The sequence below is a fragment of the Arabidopsis thaliana genome, chromosome 2 (genome assembly GCF_000001735.4).
Source record: "Arabidopsis thaliana chromosome 2, partial sequence".
Classification (NCBI taxonomy): domain Eukaryota; kingdom Viridiplantae; phylum Streptophyta; class Magnoliopsida; order Brassicales; family Brassicaceae; genus Arabidopsis; species Arabidopsis thaliana.
The window spans coordinates 8,791,718-8,810,343 of record NC_003071.7 but is presented as its reverse complement, the minus strand read 5'-3'; the positions used below and the strand labels follow the sequence as shown (position 1 = coordinate 8,810,343).

The 18,626-nt window shown below is 38.3% G+C and overlaps 7 protein-coding genes and 2 non-coding genes across 12 annotated transcripts; 3 read left to right on the top strand and 6 right to left on the bottom strand.

The window, feature by feature from the left end:
* The first annotated feature begins 143 nt into the window (after window positions 1–143).
* Window positions 144–1,930, top strand: RIC6 (ROP-interactive CRIB motif-containing protein 6). The gene is made up of 3 exons (NM_127602.4): window positions 144–635; window positions 880–986; window positions 1,219–1,930. The coding sequence occupies exons 1-3, from the start codon at window positions 563–565 to the stop codon at window positions 1,675–1,677; spliced, it is 639 nt and encodes a 212-aa protein (NP_179633.2). The 5' UTR covers window positions 144–562; the 3' UTR covers window positions 1,678–1,930.
* Window positions 980–1,174, bottom strand: U2.13. Its single transcript, NR_140205.1, has one exon. It is a non-coding gene; the product is annotated as an other RNA (small nuclear RNA).
* A 242-nt stretch (window positions 1,931–2,172) lies between the features above and the next one.
* On the bottom strand, window positions 2,173–5,002 carry AT2G20420 (ATP citrate lyase (ACL) family protein). The gene is made up of 11 exons (NM_127601.4): window positions 4,672–5,002; window positions 4,378–4,488; window positions 4,184–4,295; window positions 4,022–4,086; window positions 3,849–3,926; window positions 3,665–3,739; window positions 3,406–3,558; window positions 3,188–3,322; window positions 2,934–3,098; window positions 2,725–2,847; window positions 2,173–2,635 (listed from the first exon to the last, which is right to left on the bottom strand). The coding sequence occupies exons 1-11, from the start codon at window positions 4,768–4,770 to the stop codon at window positions 2,486–2,488; spliced, it is 1,266 nt and encodes a 421-aa protein (NP_179632.1). The 5' UTR covers window positions 4,771–5,002; the 3' UTR covers window positions 2,173–2,485.
* A 467-nt stretch (window positions 5,003–5,469) lies between these two features.
* Window positions 5,470–5,833, bottom strand: AT2G00670. Its single transcript, NR_143662.1, has one exon. It is a non-coding gene; the product is annotated as an uncharacterized misc_RNA (transcript).
* Window positions 5,834–5,921: 88 nt separating this feature from the next.
* On the bottom strand, window positions 5,922–8,253 carry AT2G20410 (RNA-binding ASCH domain protein). 2 transcript variants are annotated; one of them, NM_127600.3, is made up of 8 exons: window positions 7,922–8,253; window positions 7,669–7,829; window positions 7,404–7,547; window positions 7,227–7,294; window positions 7,060–7,110; window positions 6,919–6,978; window positions 6,285–6,824; window positions 5,922–6,191 (listed from the first exon to the last, which is right to left on the bottom strand). In NM_127600.3, exons 2-8 carry the CDS (start codon window positions 7,781–7,783, stop codon window positions 6,150–6,152), a joined length of 1,020 nt encoding a protein of 339 aa, NP_565471.1. In that variant the 5' UTR covers window positions 7,784–7,829; window positions 7,922–8,253; the 3' UTR covers window positions 5,922–6,149. The 2 variants fall into 2 exon arrangements, with proteins under 2 accessions (NP_565471.1, NP_001324967.1); NM_001335681.1 differs by having other exon boundaries at window positions 7,669–8,253.
* Window positions 8,254–8,352: 99 nt separating this feature from the next.
* Window positions 8,353–11,303, bottom strand: AT2G20400 (myb-like HTH transcriptional regulator family protein). Of its 2 annotated transcripts, none has more exons than NM_001335680.1 (8): window positions 10,994–11,258; window positions 10,181–10,747; window positions 9,850–10,075; window positions 9,665–9,741; window positions 9,535–9,574; window positions 9,166–9,226; window positions 9,018–9,087; window positions 8,353–8,905 (listed from the first exon to the last, which is right to left on the bottom strand). In NM_001335680.1, exons 2-8 carry the CDS (start codon window positions 10,718–10,720, stop codon window positions 8,723–8,725), a joined length of 1,197 nt encoding a protein of 398 aa, NP_001323847.1. In that variant the 5' UTR covers window positions 10,721–10,747; window positions 10,994–11,258; the 3' UTR covers window positions 8,353–8,722. The 2 variants fall into 2 exon arrangements, with proteins under 2 accessions (NP_001323847.1, NP_179630.2); NM_127599.3 differs by having other exon boundaries at window positions 8,371–8,905; window positions 9,166–9,223; window positions 10,994–11,303.
* A 747-nt stretch (window positions 11,304–12,050) lies between these two features.
* AT2G20390 (cytochrome oxidase complex assembly protein) lies at window positions 12,051–14,159 on the top strand. 2 transcript variants are annotated; one of them, NM_127598.3, is made up of 4 exons: window positions 12,051–12,251; window positions 12,571–12,699; window positions 13,389–13,576; window positions 13,685–14,159. In NM_127598.3, the coding sequence occupies exons 1-4, from the start codon at window positions 12,202–12,204 to the stop codon at window positions 13,867–13,869; spliced, it is 552 nt and encodes a 183-aa protein (NP_565470.1). In that variant the 5' UTR covers window positions 12,051–12,201; the 3' UTR covers window positions 13,870–14,159. The 2 variants fall into 2 exon arrangements, with proteins under 2 accessions (NP_565470.1, NP_001318253.1); NM_001335679.1 differs by lacking the exons at window positions 12,051–12,251; window positions 12,571–12,699 and adding an exon at window positions 12,799–13,015 and having other exon boundaries at window positions 13,389–14,003.
* A 204-nt stretch (window positions 14,160–14,363) lies between these two features.
* On the top strand, window positions 14,364–15,526 carry AT2G20380 (Galactose oxidase/kelch repeat superfamily protein; the record flags this gene model as incomplete). The annotated part of the gene is made up of 2 exons (NM_127597.1): window positions 14,364–14,775; window positions 14,892–15,526. 2 exons carry the CDS (start codon window positions 14,364–14,366, stop codon window positions 15,524–15,526), a joined length of 1,047 nt encoding a protein of 348 aa, NP_179628.1.
* A 416-nt stretch (window positions 15,527–15,942) lies between these two features.
* Window positions 15,943–18,405, bottom strand: MUR3 (Exostosin family protein). Its single transcript, NM_127596.3, has one exon. It carries the CDS (start codon window positions 17,987–17,989, stop codon window positions 16,130–16,132), a length of 1,860 nt encoding a protein of 619 aa, NP_179627.2. The 5' UTR covers window positions 17,990–18,405; the 3' UTR covers window positions 15,943–16,129.
* Window positions 18,406–18,626: the final 221 nt, after the last annotated feature.

Sequence of the window (18,626 nt, the reverse complement as noted above, 5' to 3'; positions counted from 1 at the left end):
ACTAATTCTAATTTTTGATTGATTTCTGATAGTAATAGATAAACAAATTGTAACCATCAGATTAACGAAAATTTTGGTTTAAACAAACATTTTTGCACTCTTTTTTTGCCGTATCACCTGTATACGCTCTCAACCCATCATTCAAACAAACATCTTCTTAGTTTCCTTCATTTTTGATTCTTAGTTTCTTCGTTTGATGCTTTTTTTTTCCTCTTGGAGTACTCTGAGGATTTTGTAGGTAAATTTCAAAGGAATTTTGTTTATGTATTCTTAAATCTTTTCTTATTAGGATTATCAATTTGTTCTTTTTGATATATAGAAGAATCTGCAGAAAGATAAACCTACAATTTTCTGAGATGAATTCTTGTTTCTCTCTGAACAATATTTTGGAGTCTTGACTATATACACAATTTTTTTTATCTATCATTTTGTTTCCTCAATATTTACTGCCACCACTTTCTTATTTTCTGGGAAAAGTGAGTTTTCAAAACCTATCATTTTGTTCTTCTGTACTCCCATTTTTCTTATTTAAAAAAGAAATCATAAACCTAAAAAGAGATCTATGCAACTCACAATGTCAAGCTCCAAGATGAAAAGCCTCTTGAAAGGGCTCCGATACATTTCTCAAGTATTTGGTAAGTTCACCCTATAGATCTCTTGTTTAATTTCTTCTGATTTTTGTTCGCATAAGAGTTTATACATATGATAAATCCTTTTTTCCTTATATAAAAACTCGAACTTCATGATCAGTTTTGAATTACTATGATGCAAATCACGTAGAAAATTTGCATGCATGCATTGCAAGTACGTTTATATGGATTGAGGATGAATCTAAATGATTGATTATACTTTCTTGTTTCTTTCTTTTAATGATGATAGAAAGTGAAAAAGAAGAAGAAATACAAATCGGAAATCCAACGGACGTAAAACATGTTGCCCATATCGGTTGGGATGGACCATCCGCTAATGCCACCGCACCAAGCTGGGTATGTTTTTACTCTTTTCTACTTCTTTGGTAATTCTTAAAAGGCGTAAACAATAATCGTGATAAAATAGGCAAATGAAAGATTGTTTTATTATCCTACGCATATTTGGATGGATGTGAGCTCTAGATTAATACTTGACTCAAATCTACGAGGTCATATATATTAAAAATTTGACCTAAAACGTTTTCAGAAAATGTCGAATTGATTTGGTTAATGTTATGTGATTTGAAAGATGACTGAGTTCAACTCCGGCGGGGGATTCGAATCTGCTGAAGGAGTCGGAGAAGATGATTCCTCCATAAAATGTATGTCGGAATATGGTGGTCGGTCTAGAGATTTGCCAAACCTACCAAAATCTACGAGGAAAGCAGCGTCCGAGAAAGGTTCTCCGACAAAAGACAAATCATCAGACAAAACTAAACGTCGCTCTTCTAACAAAGGGACATCGTCATCGTCGAGGAGACCAAAGGAAGCCACTGAAGAACAAGACGAGTTGTCTTCTTGGCCTAGTGGATTACCGGAAATTCCAAAGAAATCTAGGAGGAAGAAGAAGTCGACGAAAGAAACCGCGGTTAATGGAGGGTCATCAAGATCGACAAGAAGATCTGATGTCGATAACATGTCGGAATATATGTCTGAGACTGGTTCTGTGAGATCTATGCCTCAATTCGACAATAGAGATGATTTTTGAAAGGAGAGACGACATATATAGAGACTTTGCTGCTAGCTCCAAATGGCTAATTTTCATTGAACACAACACACCAATTGTTAGATTTTCTTGTTCATTCTTGTACTATTATTAACTATGCAAGGAGAATTTAGACAAATATTTTTCGGTGCTATCATCCAAATCACTTGAACATAGATCATCATTGACGTCGATCATAAATATAAAAGAGCATTCTTACAGAACAAATCAACAGCATCTTTCACTTTACTAGAAACCCTATATATGAATAAAAACTTCTTGGACAAGAGCTGAGTAGTGTTAGTGTGATTTTCCTCTTCATCATAGCCCTCAGCAATAGAGCTGCATCACTACAACAATGGAGCTGCAATCCTGGTCAAAAGTTTTTGTAAATAATCTTCTTTCCTTTTGGTAATATAATTAACATTCTATCAAAAAATAAGTTTATCGTTTTGACCGTTAAATTGGAAACAGAGGACAGCTCTGTTTTGTGAAAGCCTTTTGTAGAGAGAGGGATTAATTTTGTTGTTTCAGTGACAGCTATAGTGTGGCTTCCCACAAAAACGATTTTTATTCATGATAGGAACAGTACGTATGAGATAAACTTGAAACCCTAGTATCAACCATATGAGTTGGTTAAATACAAAAAGATATTGAGAATTCTGATTTGAATCTCTTTGGATGGATCACACAAAAAAAGGAGACCAGTTCATTATTGATCTGTTTGAGGAAATGATATCCGCAAGAAAGTGTAAATTGGGCGTCAACCACAAAACAATTAACAAACCGGCTTTTGGTATATATAGAGAGATTAGTGAGCTAAAGCTTTAACCGCTTTCTCAGCTGCATCATCCAAATCATCAGCTGTTATGAGTTTCATTCCACTTTCCTTGAGGATTCTCTTTCCCTGCTCAACATTCGTTCCTTCTAGACGAACCACCACTGGCACTTTCAATGCGACCTGTCCTCGCCATTCCACACAAACACTCGGATTTATTTTCAATCATGAATATATGAAATATTATGGTAACAAGGTTGTTTCTCACTCACCTCTTTTGCAGCGTTCACGATTCCACTAGCAATCACATCACATTTCATTATCCCACCAAATATGTTCACCAAGATTGCTTTCACTTTATCGTCCGATGTCAGTATCTTAAACGCTTCCACCACCTTATTTTTTGACACAAACCTCTATTAAAATTGGTTTTCATTCCAATGATTCCCAAAAGTGAAGAAAGAAAGAAGGTTCCTTTTACCTGGTGCTCAGAAGCATTTCCACCAACGTCAAGGAAATTGGCGGGTGTTCCACCGTGTAATTTAATGATGTCCATGGTTGCCATGGCCAATCCAGCACCATTCACCATGCAACCAATCTCTCCATCTAAACCGATGTAGTTCAGGTCAACTTTAGCAGCAGCCACCTATGAGACACAACACACTATTCCTTTTAACATCCTATCGAATTAACATAACAATGGCTTTCTTGATGATACAAGAGATAGACAGAGACCTCTCGTGGATCCTCCTGTGTTGGATCACGCATGGCGAAAACCTCTTTTTGTCGGAACGCAGCATTATCATCGAAGTTCAATTTGGCATCAGCAGCTACCAATTGATTAGTTGATGTCTCCGCAAGGGGATTGATCTACAAGAGAAATTTGGAGGTTCAACAAAAGATATTTATAACTGAAGAAGTGTGTAGAAAAAAGACAGTGAGAGAGAACTCACTTCCAACATTGTGCAGTCAGTCTTGCGGAAGAGTTCGTATAGCTTCTTCACTTGTTCAATCGAATCTTTTCTGTCAGCAGCTTTGGGAGCCAGACCATCCACAACCTTAGCAGCATCTTCATCAGTGATTCCTGCAAATACATCAATTGGTACCTACGCAAAACCATGACTTGAGGTGTCAAAAACCCGCATGAGAAAGAATCTCAGAATGATATTTACTGGAGATCAGACCACCAAATACGAATCAAACAGTAACAACCTTGATGATCATGTCAGGGAACTTCTCAGCAAGATCTTCAATACTGGTACCACCCTTTTTACAGGCAATGATCAACTGATATAGGAAAGGAAAGCGTTTTAGATATTACAGCAGGGTATGAAAACAGCATGCCTAGAAGTAGGGAAATGAATAGCAGCAGCTCATCATTTGCGTAGTAGCATACCGGTCCAGCAGATTTACGGTCCAGAATAATGGAAAAGTACATCTCATTGACGAGTGACAATTTCTCACACAAGTAAACCTGCTCAAAATGAAGACACAATGAATAAACAAAGGTGCAAGAGCAGTGACAATAATAGAAGAAAAAACACCAATCATGAATAACAGATAACAAACCTTGCTAACTACTTTGCCTTGAGGACCAGTTTGCTTGGTGACAAGTACTTGTCCTAGCATCTTTCCTACAAGTAATAAAGATTTGAAATAGATCAATAACTTGTACAACAACAACAAAAAACAGACTCCAGAAAGCCACAAACAAGAAATCCTGTACAATACCAGCAATCTCTTCAGCCTCATCACGTTTAACAATGTGAACACCACCCTTAAGACCACTCTTGAATGTTCCAAGACCTCTTCCACCAGCCAAAATCTGGCTCTTAACAACCAACTGTATCACACGAAAATGACACTCTTTCAATTAGACAACAACTAATAATAGAGATTAGAATCGAATCCCTCACTGAATTTACCTCGCTTTCATTAGGGAAAACATCTTGAATAGCCTTTTTAACTTCTTCCAACGAAGAAGCAGCTACTCCTTTCGGCACATTAACTCCATATTTCCCCATCAATTCAGCTCCCTGGTTGTATCAGAATCACAATACAAACTTTACATTATCCTAAACCCAGAGAATTCTATCAACCACAAATCAATCAGTGGATCAACACAGAAACAACAGACAAAGACACAGATCGTACTCGAATTCTGACTTGACAAAAGCGAATCTAGGCAACTATCAAATGGAAATGAAGAGAAGAAGAACCTGATACTCGTGGATGTTGAGACGACGAAGCTGTTGGTTCTGCCATTTCCCGGAGATGGAGAGAGATCTGGACACGAGCTTGTTCACCAATCCCCTCATCGTTGGATTTGTTAGTAGTCGAAAAGTAGCCCAAGAGAAAATGAGAAAATGTAGAAAGAGCAGAGAATAGTCGCAGCTATGAATGATCGAGTCTAACCCTAATTTTTTCCTACTTTATGAATTTTCAATTTAACCCTCTCTATTCTTCTATGTCGCCGGCTCATTTAATTCCAAAATATTTTTGGTAACTCTTGTTAGAAAAAATCTAAGATTTTATTTTCAAAAAGTCTATATATGAAAATACCAAAGTACCATTTTAATTCACTAACAATATAACAATAAAAAAACTAAGCAATACAATTTTTCAATAAAAATGCTAACCCACTAGAGATTGACATCAGATATATCGCCGGATAATTTTTTCCTTTATAAATCTATAATTTTATTGTATATAACATCGACTGATTGTGTATTATTTGTAGTATTATTTTACTTGTATATGACTAAATATTTATATGAATAAATTTTATCCGACTTATCGACAAGACAAATTTTTAGTTACTGTATTTTAGATAATAATTTTCAGTTTATTTGGTTTTTTAATTTCCAGTTATTTAATTTTGAGTCTAATTAAAATAAAAAAATGATCATTTATTGTTTTCTCAATACATTTGATATTATTTACTTTCTGAAAAAATGAGGATACTTACAAAAGTTTCAATTATTTATTATGTACTTATGATATTACTGTTATCATCACCAAAATGAGCTAAGCCAAAAGCTTTAGTATTACTGTAAGGAATCTTCCACCGGTACGGTTGAGTAAGTTGAGTAAACCGGGATTACTCAAAAAGAAAAAAATTGTTGTCATTGGAACATAAGCCCCGTTCAGTTAGTCCGATGAGGACCAAGTGAATAACTGTCGTGAATCGAACGGCCATGATGTCATCGACGGAGAGACAACAGAAGCTCCACACACGCGTCTCAGCTTATAGAATCTCTCCACCGCATGATTCTCTCGTTACCGAGGCCGCATCTCTGCGAAAAGTGGCCCGGGGACTTTCCTGGGTCGGAACTTAGACAAGCCCATGTGACCCATTCACTTTGTCCAATGACTATTGTTACTTGTTTTCGTTTTCGACTAAATATATACACAACTGATATTTTGAAACTACCGATGTGGGACAAACCCCCCAAAAATATAAACATTCTTCTAAATCTGACCAAAATATAGTAATTTAGTAAAATTCGACTAAACAGTCTACTCAAAACTCATTGCTCTGTGTATTTATTAGTCCACATGATTATTCTCTCATATAAGTTAAATTGAATGTGTATACAATAAACCTATAAACTAACTCTAAAACGAACTTCTCAAACTTTGAAATGAACATGTTTTAGAAAGAATGCAAAATATGGTACAACCTTGACGCATTAGATCAAGAAGGTGGCTTCAAGTTCCTAATTGCAGCGGCCATGATCTGAAATAATTCCACATGTGAAATAAAATCAGACAACAACAAAGTCAACAATTATTGTTGTAATTATCGCTTAATGTAAGATAATAAACGTACCCGGGCAGATCCAGGATCAAACCTTCTTTCACCAATTCTTGTATTCCTGTCCTCACTCTTTGTGACTGCACTTCTTTGACTAGATTCAACTTTGCTGCTGCTGTTGCTGCTTTCACTACATACTTCTTCACCCATCTGTGTGCCTCTGTTCTTGCTTCTTGTTCTATAAGTACGGTCAGACGTTCCACCAGAACCAAGAACCGGGTTATCTAGGGATTCTGCTGCTTCATCTTCAATAACTTTGCTCTTGCTTCTTGTTGTGTAATCAAATATATTATTTGTTTGGAGACTTTGTCCCTTCTTAGAAAATTGTGTCGCCGCTGCTTTTGCACCGGCGATTGCAGCTGTGAGGCTGGTAACTTGCTTGATTGCAGCTGTGAGGCTGGTAACTTGCTTTGAATCAAGTTCTTTCTTCTCTTGCATTGTACAAGGAATAGAACCAGGTTTTAAGGAAAACGGGTCTTTTGGGTCAGGAAGAGGGAATTTCACCTTAAAAGAGTTTTGAGAAGGCATAAGACCTCTAGCTGCTGCTACATAAATCTGTTTCATTTAGAAATACAGTAAGTAACTGGTACTAATTTATACTACAACAAGAACCCACCAATCCCTAGGCTTTGAAGAACAGCAAGATTACCTTATTCTCTAAGTTATAGACGCCCTGGTACCCACGCATCTCAAATGGAATAATCAGTTTCTGGAAGAGTTCACAGAATCAAATGTCAAATAAGTCAATCTAAACAAAACAGTAACAGCCAAAAGATGAAGTGACTTTCACCTGTGGCTTCTCACATAGCCAACAAAAGTTAGTTTGTCCTTCAAGCCTCACCTATTACATACCAAAACAACAGTTGAGGTTTTTGCTTATTATACTAAAGAATCATCGATAACGAGCTGTTTTCAATGTCAAAGAATAGAACACAGTAATAAGGAAAATTGTTGTACCCCTTGAGGTAAAGCATCCCAGTTCTGAAGCTCATCGGAGGTGACACATCCAACAACCTCAACACATCCTATACCAACGAAACCGTATTCAAATATGTTCCAAGCAAAATCAGGTCTTGCTTATACTATAACATGGAACTTAGACTTTCAAATATGGAGATTAGTAAACAACGATACCAATTAGTCTTGAAACAGGGTAATGTTGGGGGAATTGAATATCAGTGATCCCATCAACAGCATAAATTTGTTGGTAAAACTCTTCCATTGCTTTGATAGTAGCTTCATCAGGTACTTTACTTGCAGCATGAATCCATAAACGGCCTATTTACATGTTTAAAAACAACATCATCTTCTTCTTCAAAGTTATGCAATTATCACAGTGTTTCAAATTCAAATTAAATCTCAGTCGAATCCCTGAGTTCAAAATTAGGGTTTTTTTTACCTCGAATTGGGGAAGGCCAGGATCTGCCTTCGATGCGTTTGATACCATGGACGAGAAGTGATGCCCATGGCTGATGCATGGTCAAGCACGGGTTCTTGTAATTCCCACGACTCATCACTCTTTTTCTTCCAAAATCCAAATATCAAAACCTATACTTAAACCTAATCGAATCCAAATCAACCAATCACCAAGGATATATCCAATTAAGCTCAAACCTAGAATATGAACAATTCCAAAATCGAATTTTTCTCACCTACGAATTTGAGTTTGTCCTCTGTCGAGAAGACGTAGGTTAATTAGTGTTTAGCTCCGTCAAAAAGTTTTTATTAACTACGCTTATATCAATAATTTGGAAATTATAAAGTAAAGTAAATCATTTTACTATTCGATTGGCGGGTTGAGCCAAGCCCGTGCAGTAGTGCAACGCATGGGCGACTCGCGGAAACCCAGGTAGCAAGCTACCTTAATGGGCTTCCTCCCTTAAAAAATAGAGTTAATATCGTGTGGGCCGATGGCCCACATATCAGATATTAAACTGATAAGAACAGATACTACACTTGATCTTAGCCAAAAGGCCGAGAAAGGTATGATTTGAAAGATCGGCCCAGCTTTCTTTATATACAGGTTGGTTCTGACTAATGCTTCACGAGCTTAGCGATGTGGGACAAAACCTTTAATCTTGTGCATATCTTTCTTCCATATGCAAAAGCAAAAATATTTTCGAAGATTAATCTAACTTACATGAGTTGATTCCATACATGCAATTATGAAATTAACGCAGTATACAGGAAGAAACTCGAAATAAAAGCTAGTTTAAAATCCACCTAAACACTAAATCTAAAATCTCTGCACTCAGAATTACATCACAAAGATGGAATTGCTCTTTATTTGTTTCTTCCTAGAGAGCTGAGAATCAGAAAATTAGAGTTTTAAGAAAGAAAAAAAAAAGAGAAAAGGCCTGAAGAAGACTGAAAGCTCTACTCCTAATAAGTCATACTCTACAACTCCACCAAAACCACAGTTTTATGATCTACCATCCGAAGAAAGGTTTCCTTCATTCTTCATTTCTCGGACGCTTTGGCCGCGGGGATTCCGACTCCTCTGAACCATTTTCAGGCGTTTTCGCACTTGTTTTCTCTCCTTGTTCTGGTCCGCCGAAACCCATATTTTGCTTCTCAATCATCATCAACAGCGCCTTTCCTTGCTCTTCTATCCGAAGTTGCATTGTTCTTAGACTCTGCAAGCACATCAAAACAAGCCCCCTTTTCAATCCCTACTGTATGCAACTTCAAGGAATATAAACAGATAACACCACAAAGCTAAGACTCATTATATGTTCATCGTTGTACCTCAAGCTGCTCATGCAGTTTCTTCTGATGTTCCATCTGAATTCGCAGAGTCTCAGTGATATCTATCCCACTGCAAAATCAGTAATGTCAATTTATTAGAAAGGATAATGGTGTAGCAGTTGTGAATTGTGATGTCACCAAACCCCACCGTTTCGTATCATCAGATGTAATTTGCTCAAGCGGTGTCAACCTTGCCTCCGGCGAACCTGCTAATCATCAAAGAAAGTCATCTTAAAGTAAAAATCGTCTGTAGGAAGTTAAACATAAAAAAAACTGCTCAGATTATAACAAAGGCTAAATGAGTCCGGGAAGAGGGTTCTTAGTCTAGAAAATCAGAAAATAGTGGCTAGCAAGCAAACAATGTCGAGAGCCTTTAACTTAAATATCAAGATAAGAGTAGAATAAGATAGATCAACAAGAGCTGATCGAATTTGTGTATATAAGCTACTACAATATTTACTCATCTTAAGAAAAATAAATGCACATGAAGACTCTACATAAAAGAGTCAGTTTTTACCTTCTGATGGTACTGGTATATATTTAGCTGTTCTATATTTCTGCAATATGAATAAGAAAAATTGTAGACTTTTACAAACAGACTATGAGGATTAGGATAAACATATGTTAGGAAAAAATAAAAACTAAACCTGCAAATGACTTTTGACATGAAAAATAGTCAAACCTTCGACTTTCATATGCTTCAGGACACCTTTAGGAGTTGCTTCTACATTAAAATAAGGCACAAAGCAAGAGCTTCATCATCGTTAACTCTATTCAAAGACAAGGATCTTAAAATCAAGAAACAGAGAGAGAGGGGGACAGAGATTCTCACCATTACTGCCACCGAGCTGGTTAACAGCGTCAACAAAAACCTCATGAAGTTCAGGCGTCCAACGCATACGTCCCTTAGCTGCTGCTGCTGCATTATTACTGTTGCTATTGTTGTTGCTGTTTGAGGATACTGTCCTATCAAGTGGGCGCAATTCCACACAAGAAGAAGGCTGCTGCAGAACAGCTTGGGGTTGTTGAATCTGCGATTGCATACTTGGTTGCTGGACCTGAAACAATATCGCCTCATAAAACATGCGTCTTTTTATGGTGTTTGCTATGTATACATATTGGAGGGGTTAAAAACAGAAAACTTTGGAGACAACATTACCAACCTTTGAAGCTGAGTTGAAATTAGTGTCAAGGAGAAGATCGCCCAAGATACTAGACATGAGTGGATCTTCATCAGTGGTAATCAAGTCGTCATACCAAAGTGGCAAGTCACTTTGTTTGTGAATCTCATCAATGACACCATCCTCCATTATTAGATTGGGAGAACCCGAAGGAAAATAAATATGGGGGAGTGGAGAGGGAATCCAATCTGTTGTCTCGGGGCAGTTGAATCCTGGTTCCAAAAAAGGGTTATGACCAACAGCTCCACCATTGGCAGGGAGCATATCACAAGGCCTTGCCATGATTTGATTGAGTTCTGAATTGAAGGACATGTCTGCTGCTGCTTCTGAAGGGTTTGGTAAAGAAGGTGGTATCAATGAACAAGTGTGTGAAAGCTCCGTCGGAATTGACCTTAACGGATAATTCTCCATAGAATTTGCATCATCATCATTTAACGGATAATTCTTCATAGAATTTGCATCATCATCATTTAACGGATAATTCTTCATAGAATTTGCATCATCATCATCATTCGGGATCATCACTCGAGTTTCTGAATTACTCAAAACCTAAGAAAATCAAATTCATCAATGTAAAATTCCTCAAGTCCAAATTGCGAGAGCAGAGGATAATACTGTCAGATAGCAAATAATCCACACACAAATTAAGAAAACTGAAAAAGCAGAATCAATGGCCAAAAGCCAGCACAAATTATCAAAAACCAATGGAAACTGAATCCACCAATCACCAAACCTAACGCCAATTATGCTCCAACCTAGAGAAGACTATCAAATTACAAAAATCGAAATTCTCACCTAAAAATTCATGATAAACCCATGAGGAGAATCGAATCGAGGAGAAGAAGAAGCGGAGAGCGTAGTAAAGCAGAATCTTCCACCGGTATGGCGGTTAAACCGGGATTCTAGAACCGGATTTATCTCTATCTCTCTCACGCTTTGTTCTCTTCTTTTCCCTCCTTAGCGTCGAGACGATGGTGGCTCGGTGTTAAAAGAGATGATCAGTCATCATTCTCTCCCGCGAGTAGAACGGCGCGTGCAAATGCCACTAATTTTCCTACGTGGAATGTTCTGAATGGTTAACAAATTTTGTATGCTGGGGCTTTTTCAAATAGCCCAAAGTGTTTCTCACTAATTGTTTTTTTTTTATATAACAAAATGATGATTTTACTAACAATGATCAAAGATTTGAATTTATCCGGAAGATAACAAATCTCATGGGAATAAAAATATTTAGTAACAACTCGTATTTAAAATCATTTATACCTGGAAAAAAAACCTGTATTGTTTTTTTCGTGGAAATGTGATATTTTTAATTTTCAAAGTGTTAACACTTTAAACGTAGATATTACTGTATTTTACTAAAACACTATAAACCATCAAAATAATTTTATTATCATTCTAAACTTTAAAACTAGTTTTCATGTTTGTGACACTATAAAAAATGACAGATTTCCGTAAAGAAAAACATCAGAAAAGATGAATTAAAGAGGTCATAATCACATATAAAAATGGCAATTTAATATTCATCACCTAAGATTAGCCCGAAAATAAATGGTGCTCTGTATCATAGTATTAATTAGGAGAGATGGCATTCCTAATCTCTTAAATAGATAAATTGAAATTAAATTAATTAAAATTAAAATTAAACAAATATAATTTAACTATTTCATGTTAGTAGATGTTATTTTCCGTCATTTTTTTATGGCGGTACAAACAAGAAAACTAGTTTTAAGGTACAAAATGTTTTATAATGTTTAGTAAAATTATATTGAAGATTAAAATGCTGTTAAATGACACGTTAAACATTAAAGGTTAAAAATGTTATTTTTCGGGTTTTTTAAACATACTATTGTTTTTCTTTTAATCTATATTTATTTCAACGAAAAAAGTAAAAATAATAAAATCTAAATAAGAAGTTGCAAAACCCAGAACCCTACAGATCATCCCCTACCTCGCTGCTTCGGGTCGAATCAGCGAGTCGGGTCAAAATTCACCTGAGAAAAATGTTCGCGAGGCGGTTCACTTCGTTCTTCAAAGGATCTTCAACCTCAAGGTACCCAAAAATGATGCAACTTCTCTGATTTTTCTGCTTGAATTTGCAATTCTTGACCGTGAAAAATCCAATTTCGGATTTTGATTTGCGATCTTACAAATTGGAATCCGATCGATTTCTCTTCTTCGCGCATCTGAATTCATTCCATCTCTATCGCGATTTCAAAATCGACCTAGTTTTTCTAGTTGGTGAAATGATCTATATACCCATTTACACCTATTGACTTGAGCTTATATGGATTAGATTCAAAATTTGGATGATTTATGTTATATATGGTCGTTTAGGAGTGAAAATGAGCTGAAGAATGTTTTTGAAACAGCCCGGACAAAACAGCTGGGACATTGGGCTCTTTTGGTCGCAAGGCAGTGTCTTTCGTCTTGATTACAGTCACTGGTGGTGTTGCTTTGAGTGCTCTCGATGATCTTTCTATCTATCGTGGATGTAGCAGGTAATCTCCCATCACATATTCGTTTCATCAAAAATGCATTTATCTTTCCATTGAAGTTTAGCTATTGCAATAGACATACTATGTGTGTAACCTTCACTGATAGTTGAATTGTGAATCGATTCGGAGTCTTGACAAGGCTTTATTAGCAAGAGACTCGTTTGGACAACAGGTTTAGATAATGTTTAAACCATTTTGTTGAAGTGGTGGCTGAGACCATCAATTCTTTGACCATATTTTGTTATCAATGGGTTGGGGTTTAAAGGATCAACTTCGAAAGACAACAAACGAAACTCAAATTCTCCTGCTAGTGATACATGTACGTGAATTGATGCTGTCTCCATATTTCGATTTTGGCTTCAAGCTTTAGTGAAACTGGTTAAGCAAACGAAGAGAAAGATGTGTAGTCTGGTAGTCTATCTTGTGCTTGTGCCGCCACTTTACAAAGTAATGATACTTCTTCTACCTGTCCTCGTTAGGAATCGAGTGAAAAGTCAGCCGTAATATCCAGAACAAACATATTTTTTTTGGATTTCTATACGCACCATTTTGTTATTTGTTGTCCATTCTGTCATGAATTTCTCTATGATCTTCTCCTTGTATCATCAAATCAATAACATGGACATGATTTTCAAGAATGTAGTATCTGCATTGGCGATTACTCAAAAAGTCTTTGTATGCTTAATTTTCAGCAAGGCGATGGAGAAGGTGATGAATAGTAAGGTGATGATTGAAGCCATCGGAGAGCCAATTGAGAAAGGGCCATGGTACAATGCTTCACTAGCTGTTTCTCACCAAAGGCACTCAGTGTCTTGTTCATTCCCTGTGATTGGACCACAAGGCACAGGAATCTTGCATCTCAAAGCTGTTCGCAATGGAGGTAAACATTCTCAAACCCGAACAGTCACTCAAAGACAAAACATATGTGTTAGGTATCTGCATTTGCCATTTTTCTTACTCATTGGATCCCCTTTTCTGCTTGGGATAGAAGATAGCATGTTCGGGTTTCTCCAGCAAAGGGACTGGGACATTCTGATAATGGACGCACTTGTCCATGTCCCGTCAAACGAGGGACCCCAACAAACCTTGAGAATCAACGTTACTGACATCGTTGATCCTTCGCCTGGTACCCACGATAAACCTTTGGAACCATTAGAGCCAGAGAAGAGCTAAAAAGAGAAAGAGAGAGAGAGAGAGAACGCTTGGTGGAGCTCCTGGCTAGGGTTTTATTCCATTCCATTATATCTTGTGGAACAAGAGAGAGAATTGGGTCTTTTATTTACTAATAATGAACAATTTTTTAGGAGTATACAAAAGTTGAATACATGATTGAGAGTCTAGTGAATAACAGCATTGCTATATCCGTTTTGATTTGGCCTCCTTTATGTTTTCATATATATGTTTTACGTGTTTGTTTAAGCATTCAAGTCCTAATTGCATCAATCAAAATGTAAATTAGAATCCTAACACTGCTTCAATCATATTAATTGCATGAGAATTAAAATGTTACATGACCATCAAGGCCTAGTTAGCTAAATATCCCAACATCATACAAAAGAAGAAGCCAATTTGAAAAAAGCAAGCCCACCCATGGGATCATTAGAATCAGAGAAGTCTTGCCTGCCAAGCGATTTCCGGAGAGGTTTCCGATTTGTCTGATCTCGCCAATGTCGTCGTCTCCAGAGAAGAAGAGGAGGAAGAAACTGTCACCAGAATCGAACTCACTTCCGAATGATTTGATAGTGACCATCTTAGCCCGCCTCTCGCAATCATATTACCCTAAGCTCTCCTTAGTCTCCAAAACCTTCAGAGCAATCCTTGCTTCACCGGAGCTTTACCAGACTCGAATCCTCTTAAGCCGCACTGAGACATTTCTCTATGTTTGCTTAAGCTTTCCTGGTGAACCTAACCCTGGCTGGTTCACTCTCTACCGGAAACCTAATCAAACCCTTACCACTAAAAAGAAGAAAAATAGTGTTCATCTTTTGGCTCCAATCCTCAACTCTCCTCCTGTGGAATTCCCAAGTCTCATCGCTGTTGGTTCTTATCTTTATGCCTTTAGAGCAGCCATTGAAGAAGGTTCTCCATTCTCTAACTCTGGTTTCTTGACTGTCGAACTCACACATGGCTTGAAGCCCCAAGAATGCGACTAGCTCTCACCAATAGTGACCTTGATGGGTATATGTATCTAGCAGGAACCTCTGATTCTCTGAACTGTGTTGAAGTGTACAACACAGACACTCAAACTTGGATTCCTGTGCCGCCCAACAAACGGATATTCAAACTCCAACATATGAAAGGAATGCTTTACATGAAAGTTAGTAAACTTTTGAGCTTTGTTGCACAGGATGCTGAGGAGCTTGCGCCTTTATTTCCGAAGCTTCGGTCATTACTTTCTACGGAGGTTGTGGCTTTTAAGCCAAAGGTTTCGGAAGGATATGAAGTGTTAGGATTTTCGGTCAATACAGATTTAGGTCGAGGTTCTTTTTGCATGATAGAGGAGATTACCTATCATTATGACCCCAGTGTAAAGTTTAGATGGAGAAGAAGACAGGGAGGAGTTTGGAGATCATTAGTGGGATTAGAAGGGCTACCTAAGTTTGCTAGATATAGTAGTGTTAAGTTGGCGGATTGTGGTGGTAAGCTGGTTGTTTTGTGGCACAAGTATGTGCCTGCAAGTGGGTATGAGGAGAAGATGGTTTGGTGCGCAGAAATTTCCCTTGAAAAGCGCAGCAAGAAAGAGATTTGGGGGAAGATCGAGTGGTTCGATGCAGTTCTTAGAGTCCCTAAGTATTACCAATTCGTTGGGGCTAAATCTGCTACTGTTTGACAGGTTTGAGCGCTTATAAATATGATCTGCAGTCACTTGCTTTGTAGGATGATGGTTTAAGCTTATTTAGTGAGTTCTTTTTCTTTTAGTGCCTGACATTGTTTTTGCTTATAAATATGATCTGCAGTCACTTGCTTTGTAGGATGATGGTTTAAGCTTATTTAGTGAGTTATTTTAGTGCCTGACATTGTTTTTGCTTATAAATATCTGGCATTGACTTGCTTGTAGATGATTAAGCTTATTTCGGGACTTGTCTGTCTCTTTGATTAACCCTTTGATGACAAACTCGGTCTGCTACTGTTTGATGAATGATGCATGAGACTAGCGGGTAATGTCCGTTTTTAGTTCTGAATATGTGTTGCAAATGCAAAATGTCAAATGCAAACGAAATTAAACATAGGCACTGTCTTCAGTTAGAAACTTGAAAAGGGTCACTTCTTATTATTAATTTCTGTGGGTAACTGATACAAACAAACTTATCTCTATGAAACTGGAGAAACTACATTTGATACCAATACAACAAAAATAAATCATTTTTTGTCCGTATAAATAGTAACCGAAAACTATATCAAAACCGTAACAAAATGTGGTTTCTGTCTCTTTTCACTGTGTCTTATCTCTCTGCTCACTCTTCCATGAATTCTTAGCTGCATCTGCTGAAATAGTCGTGCCTCCATTACCATCGCTGCTGCCATCTTCTCCGGGCTTTGGTTTGGAGAAGAACGGGTCCCACACATGGCCCCCTGCTTCCCGTTGGCCTTCCTCCAGCAACGCATACTTCCAGCTGTTCTCCTCCACGAAGTAGTCATACTCGGTTCGGCCCTCGATCATGTTCTTCCTTAACCGAGTCACCTTGTCTATCACAGCCTGTACCGAGACATCAAATGCATCTTTCTGCGTCTCCAGTTCTGATCTCGGGTCTGCGTAGATCAGCCTTGGGATGAGGTTGATGACATTCTCTCTCATTATCTTGACCTGCTTGGCTGGAATCTGGAGGAGTCGCTCCTCGATGCTTATGTTTCTCTTCCGAACATCATCCTCGGGGATGAATACCGAGTAGGTTGTGTAGTTCTTGGGTAGATGCCACGTGTATTGCGTGTAGGCTGAACCCGGATGGAAGAAGACCGGTATACAACCGGCAAGCATTGAGTCAAATGCCGATCTTCGGGTGTAAGAGTCTCCCTGTGGCTGCAGGCAGAAGAGAGAGCTTTGAAACATTTGCATAATGCTGCTTGGTGCATGGCATTTGCTCTCCCCAAAATCGCATTCTAATAATTTGCCAACATTTGAGTTTCGACATTGATCAATGATCTGCCCTCTGATAGATTTCGGATTGTCAGGTCGTGGGGCTCCTGCAAACGAGAAAAGCCACTTCCTTTCCAGGTTTCTCATCCGGTCTTGCCATTCAAAAACCTCTGAGTCCTTTGCTGGGTGGAAGTAGGTTGGGTACGGGATCCCAAAATCATTAGCATTCCATGGGCTCGACTCAACCACAAGCATAGACATGTTCTTGGCAGCCGGTAAGAAGAGAAGCTTGTTGCCCCAATCAGTTTCTTCTTCAGACAATCTCCTAAAATCCCACGTTATCCTACCCGCCACAAGGAAATGATCTTTTCCCCTCATTATATCCCACTCAGGCCGCTTCATGAGCCAATCGACCAACTCAAGCGAAGCAGCATCCCTTCTCGAGATATTGTATCCCCACAGATACCTAGCAATGTCGAATCCAGCATAGAACGGCACAAAGATGGCAGCAGCAAGGGAAGAATCATTTGTCAAACATTTGTACTGCTTCATCCGGTTGCTGAATATCACATCAACAGCAAACTGATTAGTCGCATACCAACCTTCATCAGAGAAGACACCTTCAACATTCTCAAGCGGCGGCCCAAGGCCAGCATTGGTTGTGAACTTACACATGTTAGTCCAGAGACTAAGCTTCTTACAGTCTCTAAGCATATCCTCATTGAACTTTGAGGGTAGATTGTGAACATAAATGTACTTCCCTCCACAAGGGTCACTCTTGTTGTCTACTGTCTTCAAGGCTCTTATAAACGAAAACTCCTGTTTCTTCCCGCTCTCAACAATTCTAGGTGGCTTAAAGGTGGAACTAGAATTGGCTACTGGTGCAGGAGGGAGTATTGGCTTATCGATAGTAACTAAAGGCTCTTTGGGAGGTGGTTTCGATGGAGCTGCATGAGGCTCTATAGGGAATTTATCAACACGAAGAGAGACTGATGATGGCTGAGATTGAGCATAACTAGGTTGCAATTGGAGCTGTTTATCAATGTTACTAGTCCCTAAGACAACAAAATGGAAGTACAACAACAATGCCCAGAAAAAGAGTGACAAAGCAACCAACAAACAGATTCGATTAGTCTGATTTTTTCCATTTCCCTTCTCCATTGGCTCTGTAGGAGAAACTTCAGCAGAGCGACGCCTCATAGAAACCCTTGGAAACATATATAGAGTGTACGAAGATCACAACATCTATACAATAAAGATCAAACTCAAACAAAACCCTAAAGAGTAAAACCAACTCCTATCAAAGCTTATCAAAGCTTCTAGAAGTGATTTTTACACGAGATCGAAGTAATTGAAGCTGAACCGTAGCTCAGGAGCAACTCCAGAAAGGAATCAGATTTGAGAATGTAGAAGTGTACCGACAAGGATCCGCAAGAGAAGGAGCTACGAGGAAGAAAGAAAGATTACAGCTTTTGATTGATCCTTCTATGGAAGATCTAGAGATGTGTGAAAGTAAAGATTTTTAACATTGATGAGGCCAGGATTGATGGATTTTGACCTGGCTTTGAGCTGGTCTTCATCACCGTCAATGAAAGAAAGAGAGACTTCTGTATAATGTAATTGAAAGCGCACGTTAGTCGGACGGCTAAATCTGCGCCGGCAGTTTTTTCTTGTAGTTGTCGGTGACCAGTGGGACCTTGCCACGTGTGAAAACATGTCGGTTTCAAGTGTCGATGACGTCAGATATAAACCTCTTTGACTCAGTTTCGCGCGTAACGTGCGATTTCGACGAGCGTGTGGGTACGATTCCATGTGTAATCATGTGAGTGGTTTGTAGCATGCTATACGTTGGAAA